Consider the following 20595-nt stretch of genomic DNA (forward strand, 5'->3'; position numbering starts at 1 on the left):
CGTAAAGACTTGGCTGTTGACAGAAACAGACTTTGCATGTTTGATAATGTTAACCGAAATAGATTCTGTGACTGGTACTAAGCAATTGAAGAACCAATCGCTGTCCATGACAAAAAAGCTTGAGTTGCTTCACAGGTGCAAAGACTGACCCACTGACCCGAGTATGAGGAAGAGTGCCATGGTTATTTTTGGAAAGTCATATGAGTCACAAGAACATATCAGAGTACATTTAATATTGGTTAACTGGAGGCTGATGAACTTCCAAAGTTCTTATTTTGTGCCTGTTTGTCCGAATAGGAGAGGAAGGGAAGAAGCAGGCCTTGATTTCCACAGAAAAACTCATCTTTTTATCATTTTTATACAGCTCAAGTTGTGATCACTCCTTTGCCATTCTCACCATTACTATATCCGTCTCCCCCTGGCTTTTCCTAGTTTAATTAGGCTGCCGTTAATTGAAAAACACAGCAGTGTAGTAGTAAAAGGATGGGGCAATGGAAAAGGTGCTACCCTTGAGATGAACATGAGTAACCACTGCATGCTCTATTTGGGTGAAAGTTTAAAGACCCACCTAACCATAGTGTTATAATATGATGTGTTGTATAGGTAGGTGACTAATCTGTTTTTTTCCTAAAAACAAGAATAGAAACAGAGGCTTAGTGTCTTAACTACTATTCTAGGTCTTTAATAGACCAGAATTCTCAAAACAGACTTATTCATCTCTCCCGACTATACAGTTGGTTCAATAAAAGTTTTCATCAAAAAATAAACATCTGCTCATACATCCCCTGGGCCATCAGGGCTACAAAAGCACTCCAACCATAGCATCTCATGTTTTACTCAGGCACCCATCCCTGTAGCATGAATACCCAAGCATTAACTTATGTTTACCGTGCCCCTGTGCTGCGGTGGTATTCTGATGTTACAAATCAGACTGATAAACAGAAAAAGTCAAGTTAAAATAACGCATTGATTTTGGATGCCTGATTTGAGGCATCTAGAACCTGATTTTTCAGAGCAATTGGCTCTTACTGCATTCAAACCACATCACTTGTGACAGCCGAGTGCTTGCCTTGGTGATCAGAATGATTATTATTATTTTTTGCACGTGGATGCCAGAAATTTCCTTTTTTTGAACGCAAACTGAAAAAAAAAAAACCCTTCAAAAAATTCCAGCAGTGGCACTGCATTAACACCTACCTTGTACAGCAGGAGGCGCAGAGGCTGCTTCAGCCCTGCCAGACCTTTGTCTCGTACTTGACCTAATGGAATCAACTCAAAGGAGGACAACCTACTACTGCTACGTACACCTGCGCAAGGGTGGAGATGCACACTTTGCCGGAGGATTTCACAGGTAGTTGCTGGAAGCAGAGAAGTGGCAGGCATTGGGAATCTTAGGTTTCAGTCCAAACTTTGGAGGAAGCACGCTCTAGCAGGCAGACTTCTCCAGCTCATCCATGTTTAGCTTTCTGCTTCATGCTTTTAACCTGCCTCAGGCCCTGTGCCCTACCTCTCCCACAATACCTCCATGTCCACCCCCAATTGTCTCCACTGCTCAGACTCCCCATTCCAGCATCAGTCTGTTTTCATCTCTCCCTCCAGGCTCGCTGTTTAAGTCCTAATCTTACCACTTGCTCACATGCTCCCAGGCTTAGTCCCTTGCCATACTCCGTCCCAATCTTTTTGCTCAGTATTTATATCCTCCAGCCTGCTGATTCACTTTCTTTCCCCCACTCCAGCTCCTAATCCTCTTATTAAACCTTTGCTCTTTGTCCAGTCTCACTCTGCCTACTTGCCTCTCTGGCTCCTCATCATAATCTCTATGTCCCATCCCAGCCAAGTGGATCTTAATATTCCCCTTGGCTCACTAGGCTCCTTCTCCCAGTCTCTCTACACTCATTCAAACAGTCCCAGCTTCACCAACCTTCTTGGTTCTCCTTCCTGTTATAATATTCTTGTCCACCCAGCCCCTCTTCCCTTCAATTTCCCGTTTTACCAGATTCCCTTGTTTCGGGGCCAGCCCCATGACACCAAAGCAGCCGAGAGCAGCCACTGTAGGGGATCTCCAGCTTTCATAGCTTGCTGCTGAAGCGTGCTCAGTTGCTCTGCAAGACCAGCAGTTTAAGCTTGTAACCCCAGGAGCTGTGAGGGTCAAGCACGTGCTCAGGAAGGATGGACTCTTGAGAGTTTTTTTCTGCATGCTCACTAGAGATCATATAGCTGCTGAAGTACTTTTCAAAGGTTTCAAAATGTAGGTGGATTTCCTCAATGACAGCAAGGACATATCCATGACACATTTCCAGTCCCTGTGGCAGAGAGCCAGCATGTTAAATGTCAGCCCAAAGGAACTAAAGTTTTGCTAAATTACAAGAAACTGAAGCATGAGGCAACTTTGATAAACACTATAGCAAGTGCTTAGCTTTTATGGAGAATACTGAAGTATTTACCAGGAAACAGATATGCTTCCAAGGCCATGCTCCTACAGCCAGAAACAACAGATTCAAACCCATGTGGGTATGCTCACTTGTGCCTAGCCTTTACAGCATTATTAACGGGATACAAAAACAACTTTGAGTAGGCACATCATACTTCAAAGTGTTAAATTAGACCATGCTTTAAACATGGCAAGTAATATGAAATGGTCTATTTTCTTTGCTATATACTAAAGCAGGGGCGGGCAAAGTCTGGTCTCTGGGCCAGATCCGGCCACCAGCGGACTCCATTTCCCAGCAGCCCCTGCCTGCATGGCTGGGGTCAGTTTCCATGGAGACCCCAGCCAGAGCTGCGCTGTGATATTGCAAGACTGGGGTTGCCATGGAAACTGGCCCCAGCAGCACTGGTAGGGTACCCGGCAGGGCAGGGCAGGGGGCTGCTCTGGAGCCACTGGGATCTTGTGGAGGGGGCAGCTTGGTCTGGGGCCAAGGCAGAGCTGCAACGTGCAGCCTGCACACTCTGGGCAGGTGCGCTGAGGCAGCAGATGGCAGCTGTGCCATGGCTCGGGACCACGCTGTTGCTACTGCAAGGAGCCAGGGCAGGGGTGCGCAGGCAGTGGATCACAGGTCAGCCCTGGCCCCGACCAAGCTGCCCCCGCCACAAGATCCCAGCGGCTCTGGACCAGCCCCCTGCCCTGTCCTGCTGCGCACCCTGCCAGTGGGCTGGGGCCAGTCTCCGTGGCAACCCCAGCCTTGCACTATCACAGCACAGCTGCAGCTGGGATCGCCATGGAGACCGGCACCAGCCATGCAGGCAGCTGCTGTTGGGAAATGGAATCCAGCTGCTGGCCAGATCCTCCATTTTGCCCACCCCTGTACTAAAGGCTAATGAAAGATCATCTTGGAGAACATTTAAAAAAATGCTTAAGTGACTTTTGAACCCTACCTAAGCCCATTTTCAAAATAGATATAGGAGTTATGTCACTTTTCAACATGGGACTTGAACACCTTTGAAAGTGTTATGCCATATATTGCCAACATGTTGGAAAAGCTGTGATTGATAATACTTTCTCCTTGAAAACCTGTACACAATTATTTTAAGCCAATGAGTTCATGCTTTCAAACAGGTGATGTGTGTATCAGAAACAGCTGCCCCAATGGGATGATAAGGCCAGAGTCCAATTCCCTCCCTCATATGGTACAGAACCTTACCGAGTTGGAAATCCCATGGAAGTCAATACGACGTTTCATGGAGTAACACTGATCAAAATGAATAAGATTACCATGATTTAGCTCTTTGTCATCCAAAATATCAAAAGACCTGATTTGCGAGCAGCAGCAGCAATTTTTGGGGGGTGACCTCTTCTACTGGACCAATGGCATAAGTCACCTGAGGGAGTGCACCTTGAGCCTGAAATCTTGTCTAAAATTTCTACCAACTATGCAGCTGGTCAAATAAAAGATTATCACCTCAAAAACCCTTGCTTCTTGCATATTTATGGGACTATCACAGCTACAATATCACTCTGATAATACCACGACAAAATGTTGATTTGTAGTCTTAATTTAAGCCAGAGATGTAGAAATGGAAGCCCCAGGTCTTAATAACAAATCAATACTCACTGCAGAGCCATTCAGGAACTCCCTTGCTTTCCCTTCTCTCAGTTTTTAGCAGTTACCAGCTTTAGTTTTCTCTCTCGTAAGTACCCCAAATCTACGGACATAAATGTGTAAATACAGAACTGTTTTTATTAAAATGAGCAGTGCCAATGTCTTCAAAATGTGTTCATTAAAAATAATTTCCTGTTTCACCTCATGGGATGGCTTCATTAAGTTACCAATATCAGTGATTGCACATTGGGGCCAAATAAGAGATTTTTGTAAAGGAAACGCTTGAGGCTATGGCCTTTTCTCTCCTATTCTATGGAACACCAGTTTTTGGATCTTTACAAAAGCTTTAATTAATATACCATCCACACATCTACACATTTCCAACAGCCTGTGTAAACATTAATAATATATTCAACATAATAACAATCACAAATAAAGTATTGTTTAGATAAATTTATTTGTACATAGGGGCTTAAAGATTTTTCCATAAAATGTTACCAGAAATTAGTTCTTTGTTTTTGAAGAGACAAAGAAATAGGTATGTGGCGTTGTATATCTATATAAACATTCTACACAATGCCACATACCTATTTCTTTGTCTCTTTATGTATCTATATAGATATATATATATATATATATATCTATATATATAAAAACGGATTTGAGGCAATTATATAACAGTACTACATGATCTAGGCAATTGATATTACTGATAATCACTTGTACATGAACAGATAAACCACAAAATTATTAGACGCAGTTGGCATTTTGTGGGATGACTGAAATGACAGCATGGAGTATTTCCTGAACTAAAATTTTCTGTAAATTCCTATAAATAAGTTTTACTTGTCAAAAATAATAGAAAACAAAGCTAGACAATAAAAGGCATTCTACTTAAGAACTGAATATTAAGGCAAACCAACCTCATCAGTACTTTTACACAAAGACCCTCTCATAATCACTGAAGACTTCTCAGATTCCAACAGAGGGTTAAAAGAAAAATGTTCACTGATGAAAAAATTTCAGTAAACTTAAAAGAGTCCAGGACTATTTTTTTTTTTTTTTTTACAAGTTTGTTTAGGACTAGCTATAAATCAGAAGAGAAATTCACAGTACATTTGGGCAGTATCGTGCAGGAATACTCCTCAATAGATGCTATATGTTGTAAGCATTGTTGAATACTAGGAAGCAGTTAAATGGGCTGTATTCTGAAAGCTACATTTTAGTGTATAACATGGATCTCATATATTTTAAATAAAAATATAATCTTAATGTTTAAGGATTTAGTAACCTGCAAGAAAAAAAAAATTACATTTAACATCATCTCCAAGGAGAGTAATATTTTCAATCATAACGAACAAAGTTTTAGGCCAGGTATTAAGAAGGCACCCATTATGCTTGTTTGACATTTGTCTCAACATATCTACACAAATATATTTAAACAATGAGAAATTAAAATACAAATTACAAATATTTTACACAGAAAGGTACAAGTACAAAATGTAACAATAAGTTCAGTTATATTGGTTACATTTGAAAAGTTTAAAACTTTACAAACTATCATAACTGATGCATATTATTAATACTAAACACTTCATACATGTTACATAAATTCACAACAGTAAATTTCATAACAAATCAGTGTCTCACTTAGCAAATCCCAAACTAAAATGCGACTAAAAGAAGCATATATTTGTTTCTGTTTGCTTTCATCATGGACTACCATTTGCAAAACACTTGAAAATTAAGGCTTGATTTTTACTTTGAGGAACAAGATGAAGTATGGGATTTGGCCATGCTGACATAAACTGTAAAGCTAAACTGATCAGTCAATTTAGTGTTATAGTCTAAAATACAATTTATTGTGCATATCTTTCTAAAAAGCTCAAATGCTATTTGCGATTCATTATTGCATTATTATGCCCGGAAAGTATTGCAGCCATTTTCTTAATTATGTGGATTAATTGCTTAAAATCTTTTTTAAAAACAATAAATTAATATCAATAATACAAAATTGAACAGCAAGCTTCACAGTGATGTGTGAAAGCCAGGCCTTTTTTTAAATTCTAAGTTAATGCAACTTGCTGCAGTGTTGTTGAGTGAAACCTTCCAAATCATCTTCTGGAGAGATTTAAAAAAACAGTTTATATTTTATAGTCACTATAAAAAGGAGGCATTTCAGTTCCTTTTGGGTTGCCTCATAACCTTTCTGGAACCTGGGTTTTTCCTCAATGAATTAAAAACAGTTGTATAATATCATCCTTAAGTGAAAACTGAGTTTGAAAATAAAATAATGCAGTACTTATCACAGGGGAAGATATTTCTCTTTAAAAACTAGATACACAAAGATAACTGAACAGCTAATGTTGTATTTAAAGTTATGGTTAGCAACTCATTAAAAGTGTTCAAAAAATCAATTATTTTCCTAATAAGAAGAGAACACAAATGTGCTACTAACATTCATAATTAGATTTATATTAGCAATTGAAGAGTGAAGCCAAATATAGAACTATTTAATGTTTTGTTAATTAAATTGTGTTCATAACACTATGATATCAAAAGCTGATTTCTCAAATCACTTTACTTTTAAAATGGTTAAAAACAGGCTTCATACTCACAAACACATGCAGTTTAGGATGAAAATCCAAACCCATATCCAATAAATAGTCAAATTCTCCGATAGTATTAAACATTAAGGGCCACTGAGTTTTCATTTTTAAATTTCTAATGATAGCTCATCATGGTAACTTGGTGTAAAACATCCCTTACACAAAACTAAAGTATTTGGTTTTAGTGTAGCTGTGATTTGGAGTGTCTGAAGATTCATAATTCCTGGAATATGCTTGCTATGAGAACGTGGTTGCTAGGATAATTCCAAGGATCACAAGCAAGACAGTTACACAAATAATTATGAACATCATTTTCTGGAAAAAAAACAGAAAAATCTAGATTAAAGCACCATATCAGAATTCCAATCTACTTTGTAACTATATATGCGTATTCTGTATCTATCACACATAGTATATGGATAAATATTGATATGTGGCTCAATTTTTTTTTAAGAGAACCCAGTACTGTGCAATTCTTATGACTAATCTCTCCCTACTGACTTTATTTACCTAATACTTGTCCATTTACTTTGTGGAACACCCATATTAAAAGGAAAAGCAAATTCTGTCAATACATTAGAATTCACTAAATATGAAAGCTGAGAATGAAGAAAAATATACATTTATAACAGGAAAATTGGAAAACTGCTTATGTTAGCCTTTTTTTGGTAGATACTTGTGTATTACTTTAGCTTTAAGAATGAACAGAGTATCAAGTAGCATACAGTAAAAGTCAGTAAAACCAATGATATATTACTAGATCACAAGAGTTACAGCTAAATGGTAGGGGTGTGCAAAGCAGGCCCTATTTGATTCGGATTTGGCCTGAATCAGGGACAGTGATTTGATTTATTTGTTCGGATCGCTGTCCCCGATTTGAAATCGACCGAACCTGAATCTGCAGATTCGATGCTGATTTGGAGAATCAGTGATTCGGCCATAGGCACAGCTCTAAATGTTTTGTCTACATACCTTGAGGTACGATGGCGGCTTGTGAATGCTGCGATGGTGGGGTGGATGGAGCATCCCACAGGAATGCAAGGGGCCCCCCAGACCCAGGAGGTACCAGTTGCTAAGCTGGGGGGTGCCCCCCCACCCTGTGTGCCCTCTGGCAGAGCAGTACTTCTGGTCCACTTCCGGGTCTGCTGCCAAGTGCACTGGGGAGTCCCCCGCACTCCTGTGGGACACTTCATGTGCCCCAGCATCACAGCATTCACAAACTGCCTGCTACAGAGAGGTACGTAGAAAAAATATTTAAAGCTGTGTCTATATCTAAATCTCTGAATCTTTCTGAATCTCTCTGAATCAATTTGGAGGGCTCCAATTCAATTTGGAGAGATTAAAGGGTCCTCTGATTTGATTCGGAGATTTGGCCACCGAATTGGGCCGAATCTCCGACAAATCAAATCAGGGGCCGAAGCTTCGCACAGTCCTACTAAATGGGCTACACAAACTATAATATATCACGAAGTCCAATGCACTGTTAGCTATCTTAGATTCTACGTAGTTTAGTAAATTTAGTAATTTCTAATTAAACTGAAGTTACATCAATAACAACAAAAACAAACATTCCAATGTTAAAGAGTGTTAGTTTAATTAACTTCATGTCCTAAAATTAGAAAGTGAATGATTTTGCTCATCATAGTTTAACTGGACATGGTACTGCTACGTGGACAATAATTTATTCTACTAATACAGCAAAAAGGGTGTTTTAGAAGTTTTAAAAGAAACTGCCTTATCTTATCTCCAAAGTAACCTCTTAGGAAGATTCCTATTTTAGATGTTCTCATCTCATACAAGAGCTGGTTAAAAATATTGTTTCAAACTGGAAAACATAAGGATGATCTGTGCTGCAAAACAGAGCACACAAAAATGTATCATGGGTCTGTTTTGAAAATTCTGTTTAAACATGTGGAAAAAAATTATTTGAAAAAAAGTTATATGCCAATGAAAGTGCAGACCAATGTTGGTCCCACTGATGTTAAACGTTCAGGTATCTCATGTGATCTCCCGGATGAGTAATTTACCACTAGATGTCACAGTTTTCATTATTCACAAGATGCCCACTTGTGAAAACACACAAAGGCTTTTACATGAACTTCTGATGAATCAGATCCAGTAATTCATCAAATCCACGTTTGTGTGGTGTTTGTACTATATAGGTATTAAGAGGCAGTAAAATAAAGTGCCTTTGCTTAGTGAGTTGCCAATGCTGAACAAAAGCAAAATTAGTGGATTAGTTACTTACTGCCAGGCTGGCAGAGATGCATGCATGCTGAAGTTATCCAAGCATCACCGACCAACTGATAAACCAATAATTAGAGCAATTATCGCAAGCAAGACCAGTGATACAATGACAATTATCCATTTTTTCTGTCAAAAAAGGTTAATATAGAATTATTAATTTCAGAATGCAGGATTAAACATGATATAGTTTTAATCGAGACTTTTTTTAACAAAAAAAAATTATTTCATTTGTTTTTAAACTCTTAGATCCAACACTATTTAAACAAACATTTGGTTTCTAAAAAAAGATCACTAATCCTGTGAGGCCATGACTTTTTGCACCAACAGGGAAACATTTGGTCTCGTGTCAGATACCCATTTATTTTAAAATATATTAAAACTTATAAAGTGTTAATTTATTTTCAATTAAGTGACAAACACATAAACCTTAAAAATAGATTGTGTGTAGTCAATGATTATTTTTTATTTATAATTCCATAGTCCAATATAGAACCAGCTTTTCCCATAATACCCAACTGATTTGTTTCAATTTTTAACACATCAGGCACATAAAGCAAAGATCTTACTGGAGTTTACTGCTATCGTTAACTCACCATATAAAACATCATTGCAATTTTAAAAAGAAAAGAAATAAGTCTGAAACAATACAGATGCTTGGTTGCAGAAATCTTAATGAAATGGCTTTAAAGCTCAAAAAGCAACTCTTTTAGTAGTTTACGAATTTAATGAACTTTTCGGGGGGGGGGGGAGATAAAGGGAAGAGACATATCTGCAAACTGAAACACTTTCAACGCTGATGCAAATGAGTAAATGCCACTTTTAAAAATAAAAACTTTCCAATGGTATTAAAATTATTTCAAACTTTTGAGTCATGTTTGGTGCCCATCAAATTATGACGACTCACACATTATAGAATTGTGTACCAGTGACAAAATACAGGCAGAAAACCACTGGAAATATCATTGTAAGTATGGAATGATCAGTTTCTGGAAGTTGATTTACCGTGTTAACAGATGGGTAAGAGAAAAAGTGTCAGATCACCTCCAGAAATACATTTATGAACACATGGCCAGCTCAGTGCCTCAGTGATAAAATTCAATACAGCTACTCCTCACTTAACATTGTAGTTATGTTCTTGAAAAATGCAACTTTAAGCGAAATGGTGTTAAGCAAATCCAATGACATCACAGTAATTATTTATTGGCAGGCAGCAGCCAAACAACATTATAACCGAACATTGCACAACTTTAAATGAGTATATCCTCTAATAGATCAGTGACGTAATAACAAAACAAAGTTAACCGGGACGATGTTAAGTGAGGAGTACCTGTACTGCTATAAACTTACTTAGTTCCCAAAAAATTCTGAGATGACATAGTAAATGAATAAAGGGAATTATGGATGATATTTACTTGCATTACAATTTAAATACTCTCTAGGGGTTTATACTTTCTATATGTTCAATTTATTGTGATGGCAAAAGAACACTAAGGACACATCCAGATGAGCATGCACATGCAGTCTGTGGCACCTCAAAACTGTTTGAGGTGCTGCAAACTGCATGTGGCACATGTGCACCCGTTCACTGCATTGCTAATTTGCAATGTGGCACCAAAATTTGACACCAGGAGACCCCAGTGTCCAAAAAAAAAAAAAAAGCAGCGCAGTGCACACATCAGCAGGGTGCCACCAGAAAGAGAGCCTGGCCATCCAGAGATATACTCTGGCTGCCGGCCAGGGTCTGTGTAACCAGATTGGTGCTGTTGCTACTCCTGGAGGCCCCCAGAACACCAGGTACGGCTGCTGGGGCCAGCACAGGCCCCCTGCCCCCAGGACAATTTGCTGTGTGCTGGAGCATACGTGCAGGGATGTGCCAAATATGTGCCACTGCTTTTTGTGCTACAGCAAACGCACACCCATGTACATGCATCCTCAGCTGGACATACCCTAAGGCCACATCCAGATGAGCGCGGCCATGTGGCACGGCAGCCCTGCCTGCAGTGCCATACAGAGCACATTTAGGCGTTCTCTGTTTTGCACAGTAGCAGCACAGGGTGGATTTTTGACCCTGGGAGATCCCGGGGTCAAAAAAACCCATGCAAAAAAATAGTGGCGCGGTGCACATGGGGACAGCATGTACTGCCCAAAACCAGAGCCTGGCCAGCCGGAGCCACGCTCCAGCTGCCAGCCAAATGAAAGTGATGCTTCTTTGCGCCAAGTCTTACAAGAAAGAAACAAGCAAATCAAATTACAGCATATAAAAGAACAGAATAAAAAGTATTTTTTGTATTGTGCCATACTAGTAAAATTCTTAATATAGCTATAGGAAAAAAAACATACCCTTCGTGCTTTACTTTGATATTTAACAGCCTTTTTCGTCTCTTCTTTAGCATGCTCTACATAGTCTGATGCATTCATCACATTCTTTTCTATGTTGTTGATCATTTCTCCCTTAAAATACAGTTTTTAAGAGGCGTTATCACTAATAGCAACATCATAAAAACCTGTATGCTGGACCTGAAGACAGCCACATAAATGTAACATTTTTAAAAAGGGAAGGAATTATTTGTGTAATGTATTAATGGGTGACATTTTTTGCATCCATATGTAATGGGAAAAAAGGGAACAAGAAGCAAGGTCTCTTAGAAAATTTTAGGTGGGTGGGGGAAACAATAGGGCAGGCAGGAATAAAATACTGATAATTTAAAGCATATCCTAAGAACAAGGTATGCTTTAACAGATAGTCTGGAACTGGCATACTAAAGAGGTCAGAAATGTCTGAACATGTTTTTGGAAACCGCAAGAAGATGTACCTAGAGATACCCCATATTAGTCATCGTTTTTAAGGACAAAGATTCCTCAAAACTGACAGCTTAGAATGCCAGTTCAGAATAAATTTTAACTTAGTTGTGATGAATGAACTTTGGGAGTGAAATGCAAGGTTGCTGATGTATTACAACAGATCCGTTACCTGTGTTTCTGTCCATCAGAAGTCATAAATCAGCAGCAGTGAACAGCAAAGTATTAAAGAATGATGCACAAGTAAAGTTTGTTCATTTCCACACATTTACAATCTACTAGTAGTTTTCACAATTGTCCATTGTGTATTAAAGCTACACGTACAATAAAGTATGAACTCCTTCAAAAAGATCTCTTAAATGAAGATTGATTACAGTACTACCTACTGAATTATCATGTACTGTAATGTATATTTTATTTTCACAGCAAAAAAGGTCAACTAATCCTAAAAACCTGGGTTAGTATGGTCAACTGAACAAGTCTCATGAAGAATGAAAACAGAAGTAATTGCTTAACCCCTAGTATCTTTTCTTTCTACCTCTAACCACATAATGATCATGAAATTGAACAGCAGCAGTCACTGGCTCTTCCGCTGTATTCCTATTAACATTAAGTTATATGGAAGTGTCGGTATACATTGTGTAAGTCTTCTTTATGCTTCTCTGCAAATTCAAGTCTAGCACATTCTAGTCTCTTGTCATACCTAACAACTCCTGCTGCTTGGTTTTCAAAACATAAATTGTTGCTGTGACATAGTCAGACCAATTATTCTTACTTACTATTCAAATCTAAATCTAGGTCAACGTATTTATCCAACATGTTATCTAGTCCTGACTAGGACATTAGACTGTGTAACTAAGATCAGTTTTATCCTTGGGATTTGTACTTTTAAATGCACACAAATGTACATACTGCAAAATGCTTATCCAGTAACATTTAGCAATTTTTTATATGCGATGGATTACACAATTATCCCAAGCAGATGTGATCAAATGATATTTTTTGGCTTTAAATCTATTAATGTCAATATTCAGCAGCTTTTCTTTAGTTTCACAGGTTGCAATAAGAAAATTCAAACAAAAGATAATAGCTGTAAAAAAGCTGCAAGCGGCAAGACTAAGATTTGAAGGAATGCAACTGGTTTTGCGTATTTTTAAACAGGAAAACTTAAAAAATCCTCAATTACTCAAAACGAGGCGTGTATTTAAATTGGTTCAGTTACCTGAGTCTCAACAAACATTGCCATGTCCATAAACATGTCATGTAGTTCCCGTATACTGGATTCCAGTTTCATAATATCTTTATGACGGGACTCAATTTCATTTAGAGCTTGTCTAGTAATCTGGGAGTCTGAGATAATCTTTGGAAGAAGAAACAGACAGACATGATTAATGTAATTGGCATGGTCCTGAACAAAGGAAGCAGCAGAAATATATGATGGCCACAAATTGGGTTGTGAATACGTACATCAAAAGTGAAAATAGAAGGATTACCACTTTCTAACATTTCTTCCAGTTCTTCATCAGTGGTGGTTTTTCCAGCTAGGAAGAAGGCATATTCTACTGTTAGGAAGTATTATTACTTTAACTACTCATATTAAAATTATTTACTATAGCTAGGCTCATAATTTAAAAACAGAAGTATGATCACTGTTCACGACAAGAAATATGTAGCAGTTAATACCAGACATTTGCCTCAGCTGTATTAACTTGTCACTTCTGTTAATTTGCATTGCTTTCCTACTGTTGCCGTTGCCCATATTCTACTATAGTAAGTGTCTGATTTGTTACTCTGGTCCCACTGCTTTTTTCAACACCTCTCAAACATGTAGTCCTGCAGGCAATTTACGGTGCAAAGAGTTGGTTGATCATATGGACCCAGCTTCCTCCGTCCTGCTCTAGAATTGATAAAAGTTGCCAGGAATCTGTACTTACCTCTTTCTAGAATTTGGCATTATTTACAAGAATTTAAAACAAAAGTTCACAAGAATCAGCCAAATCCTAGCCAATGAGTTAAAATACGTCCTGGTGCCTGCTGTAGCACAGGAAGGGACCAAATAACTATAAAGGTCTCCTTCAGTCCTATGTTCCTTTCTCTGACTTCCTAGTCTGTTCTCTGGGGATTTTCTCAATTACACTTCAGGTCCTCTGCAGAAAGCCACTCTGATTACCATTATCCCCATGTGATATAATGACTCACCTACAACTGAGAGTCAGCAAAACACCCACTCAGCAAAAAAACTGTTGACTGAGAAGTTGTCAAGCAAACACAGAGCCCGTTACAAATTCATTTCAAAATTTCTAATGTTACTTTTCCCTGCAAGCACTTGAAATAATACATGGCGGCTACAGAACGACAAGCTGGGAAACTGGGATATGCACACGACTGATGACATCAACAGGCAATTCACAAGAACTTCTGTATTAAGGTGCGTCCACAAAATGAAAAGGTCTCATCTAATCTTCTGCTCTAAAGTTATTTTGAATAAGTGTTTAATTCTGTTGTAACTTGTCAGGTTTCTGGTTAAGGTACAGAGAAAAAAGCTAGAACCAATTCTATTCATTGTAATGTGGAAAAATTAGCTTATTATGTTAAGAAAAAGTACCTTAAAATGGAGCGATCCTTCACAAGTGAAAAAAATTCAGCAAGTGATACTGCATCCCAGGGAATAACATGCAATATTCAATAAACCCAGAAAAATACAAAAACTGTGATCCATTTAAATGATCCACAAACAAATCATCTCAGTTCATAAGTTTAAATAAAACACAGTAAAGAATCCTTTGTCAGAGACACCCAAATAAAAGCAAGTTTTAAAAACCCTGTGACTATATTAAGGCTTCTTTCATACCCTGCCTTGACTGAAAATAATTTCTAAGAATCCTCAACCAGATAGTCCGAGCTTTCGTCTCAGCTATGCAGAAAAACAGACAGGATGTGGTTTAATCAAACTATAGCTTACACTCATCTGGGAACTATCTGCATACAAATTGTACGGTGCAAGTCATCATTCTTTGCTCAACCATTTTCACCTGTTTGAGTGCAGCTGTTGGACCTCTGCACATAGAGACCTCATCCTAGCCCGCCTGTCTCTGTACTATGTATTAGCAACTTCCCAACTTCTGTTTTTTAACTGGATCCAAACCACGGAACAAGTACCGGCACTGGACACAACTGCAGCGCAGGCATTAGACACTGGAAGAGCTGCCCACCCAAGCAAGAGCACAGATTGCTAACACTTCCACCCATGATGCCACACTACCTTTGAAATGGTTTGTAACAACAATGGCTTCAGAGCGCATTGGCTGTACTTGCTGAATAATGAAGACTACAAACACAGGTGTCAAACTCATTTGAGGTGACAGGCTGGATCCAGACTGCATGGCTTCTTTCAGGCCTGACCACCCACTTCCAGATCCAGTCTGTGTTGCTTCTCACCATGTCTGCCAGAGCTGCTGTGTCAGCACAATGAGCACATGGGAGGTTAATGTCCCTGCGGGCCAGCATTGCTAGTGGGGACTGCACACCAGACATTTGGTGGCAGGGTGAGTGGTAGTGGTGACATCAACCTGCTGTGTGTTGGACCTGCCCACACAGCAGCCCCTTGTGGGCCAGATTCAGAAGTGGGCTGTCTGGACTGGGAGAAACCATGAGGGTCAGATGACACCTCCATGGGATGCATTTGACAATGAACTTGCTTTCAAGGGTACATTGAACTTGCACATAAATTTGTAACTTTGGAAATATCTGAAACAAGAGAGGAAGCTTTTGTATTAAGTTAGGGTAGTACAAAAAAACTGCACTCTCTTTTAAAATGGTTTCTTGTAGGTCCCATAAACTGTTTTCTGAATTCCCCAGTTTAAAAAAGTGCTTTCTTATTTAACAAGTTAAGAAAAATTTTTTTGTGGATTTGCTTCATTAGCTTGAACAATCCTGAACAATGAGAGCAAAAAACCCAACCAAAAAAACCCAAACAACCCCCCCCACCCCCCCCTAGAAAACAAACAAACCCTGGTATCAAAAACTAAGGTTTAAGTTATGGGAAAGCAAAACCAGAAGATGGATGGCAAGTGTTATTATTACTCCTATATTGTCTAAAACAAAGAACTAACAACAGAAGGCAATCTATTGACAACCAAGAGCTATTAACATTTGAATTGAGATTTCTAAGTGAGAAACAAAATTCAGGTCACTTACTTATTTCTAACTGTCGCTGTATTCGTCCTTTACTGCGCTCACGAAAAAGTGTCTGCGTCTCATTGTATTCTGTCATGACCTCTACAAACTTGCGGGACAATACTGAGTGCTAATATTTGAAGAATAAAAAAAAAAAAAAAATGTATCTATATAATGCAATATTCTACAAACAAAATACAACTACAGAAAAATAACACAGTATGCAGGTTCCCGAAAATGTTGTTGCCCTTTTACAGATGACTGTCATACTTCTGGAGATTTAAATTTTTTAATCCTTGCAGTTCATCTGTGGGCATCCTACCTGTGTTTTTCGTATCCTGAGGTCCACTGAAGTTCTATTAGCATTCTCATCCTGTTCAAAACTTAGTTCAATTGCTAGGAACAAAATAAGAATTCATATTATAAAGGAGTTAGGGATATAACATACAGTATAACTATTATAGTGATGCTACTAAAAATAATTGCTATTTTATGAACGTGAGTTTATAAATCTTAGAATTTATAACAGATAGAAACAGATAGTTTGTCCATAAAAAGATTCATTGCATAATAAAAATTAAAATGTATTACTGATACAAAACATTAGGTGAAGAATTCAACTGCTTAAATATACAAATAAACTTAAGTAACCTGTTTCCTACTGATTTATGAGGTTATGTTTAAAAAGTGTTTAACAAAATTAGGTTGCTAGGACAATTAAATAATAAGCCTCATTTACTGAACAATTATTTGTTCATTAAATGAAGCTTTAACTCGAGATATCCAGTTATGGATAACCTAATGTAACCTAGTGAATAAAAAAAGGGCTATGTTTTATTTGACAAAGGCCAACAGTGCCTGTTACAGGTTAACTTAGCTCACTTTCAAAGCGGATTAACCTAAATCACAAAAAGCACTCTTCGTGTGGACTAAAAGGGTTTGTCCAGACGAGCACAGACACATGGTATTATGGTGCCACAGACCCATCTGCGGTTCCACACACCGCGCATGCAGCCATTTCCCATACTGCTACTTTGCAGTGTGGGCAGGAGGGCTTGACCCTGGGAGATCCTGGGGTCAAGAAAACCCACACCAAAAAAAGCAGTGCGGCGCACATGGCGGCAGCACGTCCCTCCCAAAACCAGAACCTGGCTGGCCAGAGCCATGCTCTGGCTGCCGGCCCGGCTTCCTGATGCAGGAGAGCTGCAGCTGCAGCTCTGGGAGGGCCCCAGCTAAGGCTGCTGGGGCCAGCATAGTTGCTGGCCCCAGCGTGCCTTACCCCACCTGGGGTAACCTGCTACATGCCAGAGTGCACATGACACAGGCGGCTCCCTAGGGACAAGTAGCAGCAGCAAAAAGTGTGGAGCTGCTGCTTGTCCTTGGGGAAACACATTCCCGTTTGTCTGGACGCACCCAGAGTGTCTACACAGGGGAAGTAGTCCATGGTAGCCTTTTTGGGGGGCTATTTCCCTATTTAGACAAGCCCTAAGACTACTACATTATTATTTTATTTATTTATTAAAGGGTCTGATTTTCCAAAGCACTCTGCAGTAGGAATTTAAATTTTGGACCAGATTCTCAATTAGAATGATACATGACTGCCCACACCATCTTACTCTATCTGGCTTCTTGTTTTAAAGAAAAATTACAGTGAGTGCCTGTATCTAATGTATTTGGCTTCTACATACTTCCTTACATACAGTGTATTAGTAAATACAGATAAATTTGATACAATAAGTGACACTTATTTGAACATTTAGAATTCTAAGTAAAACTAGATTTTCTGTCATACTATATATACTGCATTTTCTTACAGTATGGGACCTTATGATAAGGACAATAATGTCTCAGTTATAAGATTATGATGAAGCTATTACACTGAAGTGAAAATTTCACAAATTTAAATCCTTCCTTGATATCACAGACGCATGCGTTAAATTCTATGAAATATTTAAATCACTTTTTTTCCCCTTTCTTTCCTTTTTTTTTTTTTTTTAAATACTTACTCTTTAATTTCGCTCGAACTTTATTAGCAATTTTCTTAATTTCTTTGTTTAAATCCTCAAGTTCTTCCTTTGTTCCTTTTGTAATAGAATATAAAATCAAATTTTAGAAAATAAAATCACGTTTTAAAACATTTGTACTCAATGACAAACAACGCAGACAAAGCGAACATTTCTTTTGGAAGAGGCAAGAATTTTGGGAGTAATGTCTGGGGCTATGCGAAACAGCATCGTTTCGGTTTGATGTCTATTTCACTGTTCCAAAGAAAAACACGTTTCATTTTGTCATTTCGTTTCAAAACACTGAAACAAAACCAAACATCGAAACTGTTTTGCCCATAGGCTATAATGGGGAATCATGAAAATGCCTTAAACACTCATTTCTTGCCTGATTTGGATGAAAATTGCAGGGATGGTAGCCCCTTCTGAGGGCGTGAAGCCCCCCCATGTTTCAAGGAGACAGGTGCCTGCTGCTGCCTGGGACTGGCACTGGGCACAGCCCATGGACACACACCTGGCTTGTCCCTTCTACACTTCCCATGCCACTGGGGCTGGCAGGAAAGGCCTCAAGGGTGACTGGTAGCATGTGAGACCCTGCTGAAGCAGCCATAGCAATAGGGGCTGCACTCCCTCCTTCCTCCCCCCCCCCCCCCCCGAAGTACACACATAGAGTTGGGAGGTAGCAGGAAATAGAAAGAGAAGGGCATGGCAGGGTGAGATCCTGCCCCCACCAACTAGGTCGGATTCTCAACTATTTAGCCTCAGTGCCCCCTTCATATTTTTCCTGAATTTGGATCCATCTCACTGCTTTTCAACTGGGGTGCCATGACATTCAGAGAAGTTGTGGAGAGGTGCTTCAGCAACATGCCCCATGTTGGGAGCCAGCTCTTATGGACATAACAAGAGATAGTGATGTTGTTTACTTCTATCATCATTACATTTTATCATCATTACATATGCCATGCATCTTTTACTGCAAACTTTACTAGGTAATTTTTATTGGACTGTAAAGTGCTATAATCTTCATAAATAAAAGAATATTGACAAGATTACAAAACAGATGCATCTTTTGGAGTTCTAAGTTCAAATCTGATAAAACAACTTAGGGTTTTAACTCTTATGTACTCTTCAGCAGAAATTTTCTAGAAAGTTCCACATTTAAAAATACTGGTGAACCTGAATTAGTAACGGTATAGAGGCAGAGCTAAAATAAATAAATAAAATACGCAACAACTTTGCTTTCGAAACAGTAACAACTGTTTAATCGTACCTAGTATAAAAGCCACTATGTACTAACACTTGCACAAACACCTGCATTTCTCATTCTCTTTTCCTTCCTCTCATTTTACATTTGAAACTTAAACACAAGTGTTTTGACTAGTTGAACAAACCTGATATCAGAACCCTTAGTCTCAACAGAACGTATTGTTTCAAAGAAACTATTTAATTGAAGCTATGGAGTTTTCTCCACACACTTCCTTCCTTCAACCTCCCATTTCCTTCTAGTTATAACATACACACTTTTCTGATCTTTACTAGTATCATACAACAAATTAAATATACTCTGTTCAGATATCAACTCTCTCACAAACAATATGACCTCATTTGATTCGGTTGCATACCTAATGATTGGTGCAAAATCCATTTAGTCTCAATTTCTAATTAAAATAAGTCCTCCATTTTCTACAGCACCAAGGTAACAGATATAAGCAAAAGCAGCCCCTTCCTCGGGGCTAATTTTTCTTGGTGACTTCCCCACTAACTCTCTCCAGTACAGAATCACCCTCTTACAGAAATACTCCTCTCTCCCAGGCAAAAAAAGTTCTTCTTGGGGATAGTGCCAAGGAACTGCAGCCCTAACTTGGCCAATTTGCAACCAGTAACAACTTGCTGCACCTAAATCCCATTGCACTTGGCATCCAATTATAATCCCTCTTTCCCCTCCTCCCATAACCTGTTTTGCTCTTTAGGCCTGATTAATCACTCCATATAAAATCCAGATATTACTCCAGATTTTTGGCAGTGTAATTTCACTTAAACCAATGATGATATTTTAGTACAAAGTGAAGCAATGTAGTGGTTAATCGAGCATTAAATATTTTTTCCATAACAATTTGAGGGAAATCTCCCACCCTTGTTCCCACATTGGTACAAATGCACTAGGACCAATCTAGTTGGCTGAAAAATCCTACGAAAACAAACCCTTTAAGAATCCATAGTTATCTAGTGCGTAGACATAATCAGATTTCTCCATTGACGATACCTTAAAATTAGTGCATGTATGAATATTATGGCAGAAATAAAAGGAGTGATAATATTAACACCCACATCGGTAGCAAGGATACTTTGAGTTCTTCTTAGCATTCTATTTACTGACAAATGGGGAAATACTTTTGTTGTAACTATTTAAATGAGAAAATGATAAGCAATAGAAATAAAGGTTTTTCAACCCTGCAGTTTAAGTAACTTTTAAATGCTGTCAACCACGGCAAGTATTAATTTAATAAAGGAAGCTAAGATCTTTTAATATCTAATTTCCTCCTTGCAATGTTACAGCAGTGAGAATCGGTGGCAATCATGTTCAGAAGGTTCCTGGATAGTAATTCTTTAAAAGATGTACATGTTTTACACCAGAAGCAGGTTAGCATTTTTTAGGTTTGTGTGTGTCACTGCATGTGTTCAAGTTTGGGAAATATTAACAACCTTATTAACCAAAAGCAA

The 20595-nt window shown here is 38.5% G+C and overlaps 1 protein-coding gene across 3 annotated transcripts in view; it reads right to left on the bottom strand.

Moving 5' to 3' along the window:
• Positions 1-4478: 4478 nt before the first annotated feature.
• The window catches only part of STX2 (syntaxin 2), a 47373-nt gene continuing 31256 nt past the window's right edge, over positions 4479-20595 (bottom strand). For 2 of the 3 annotated variants that reach the window (XM_014598555.3, XM_019486664.1), the window contains exons 4-11: positions 17878-17952; positions 16194-16267; positions 15893-16001; positions 13163-13236; positions 12918-13055; positions 11237-11347; positions 8898-9022; positions 6875-6964 (exon numbers count right to left, since the gene is read on the bottom strand). In XM_014598555.3, coding sequence (XP_014454041.1) covers positions 8942-9022; positions 11237-11347; positions 12918-13055; positions 13163-13236; positions 15893-16001; positions 16194-16267; positions 17878-17952 — 662 coding nt within the window. In that variant the 3' untranslated portion in view covers positions 6875-6964; positions 8898-8941. Of the gene's footprint in view, positions 6965-8897; positions 9023-11236; positions 11348-12917; positions 13056-13162; positions 13237-15892; positions 16002-16193; positions 16268-17877; positions 17953-20595 lie in introns of all 3 variants that reach the window. The other variant, XM_019486665.1, reaches the window with a different exon arrangement.

This window comes from Alligator mississippiensis, chromosome 10 (genome assembly GCF_030867095.1).
Source record: "Alligator mississippiensis isolate rAllMis1 chromosome 10, rAllMis1, whole genome shotgun sequence".
NCBI lineage: Eukaryota > Metazoa > Chordata > Crocodylia > Alligatoridae > Alligator > Alligator mississippiensis.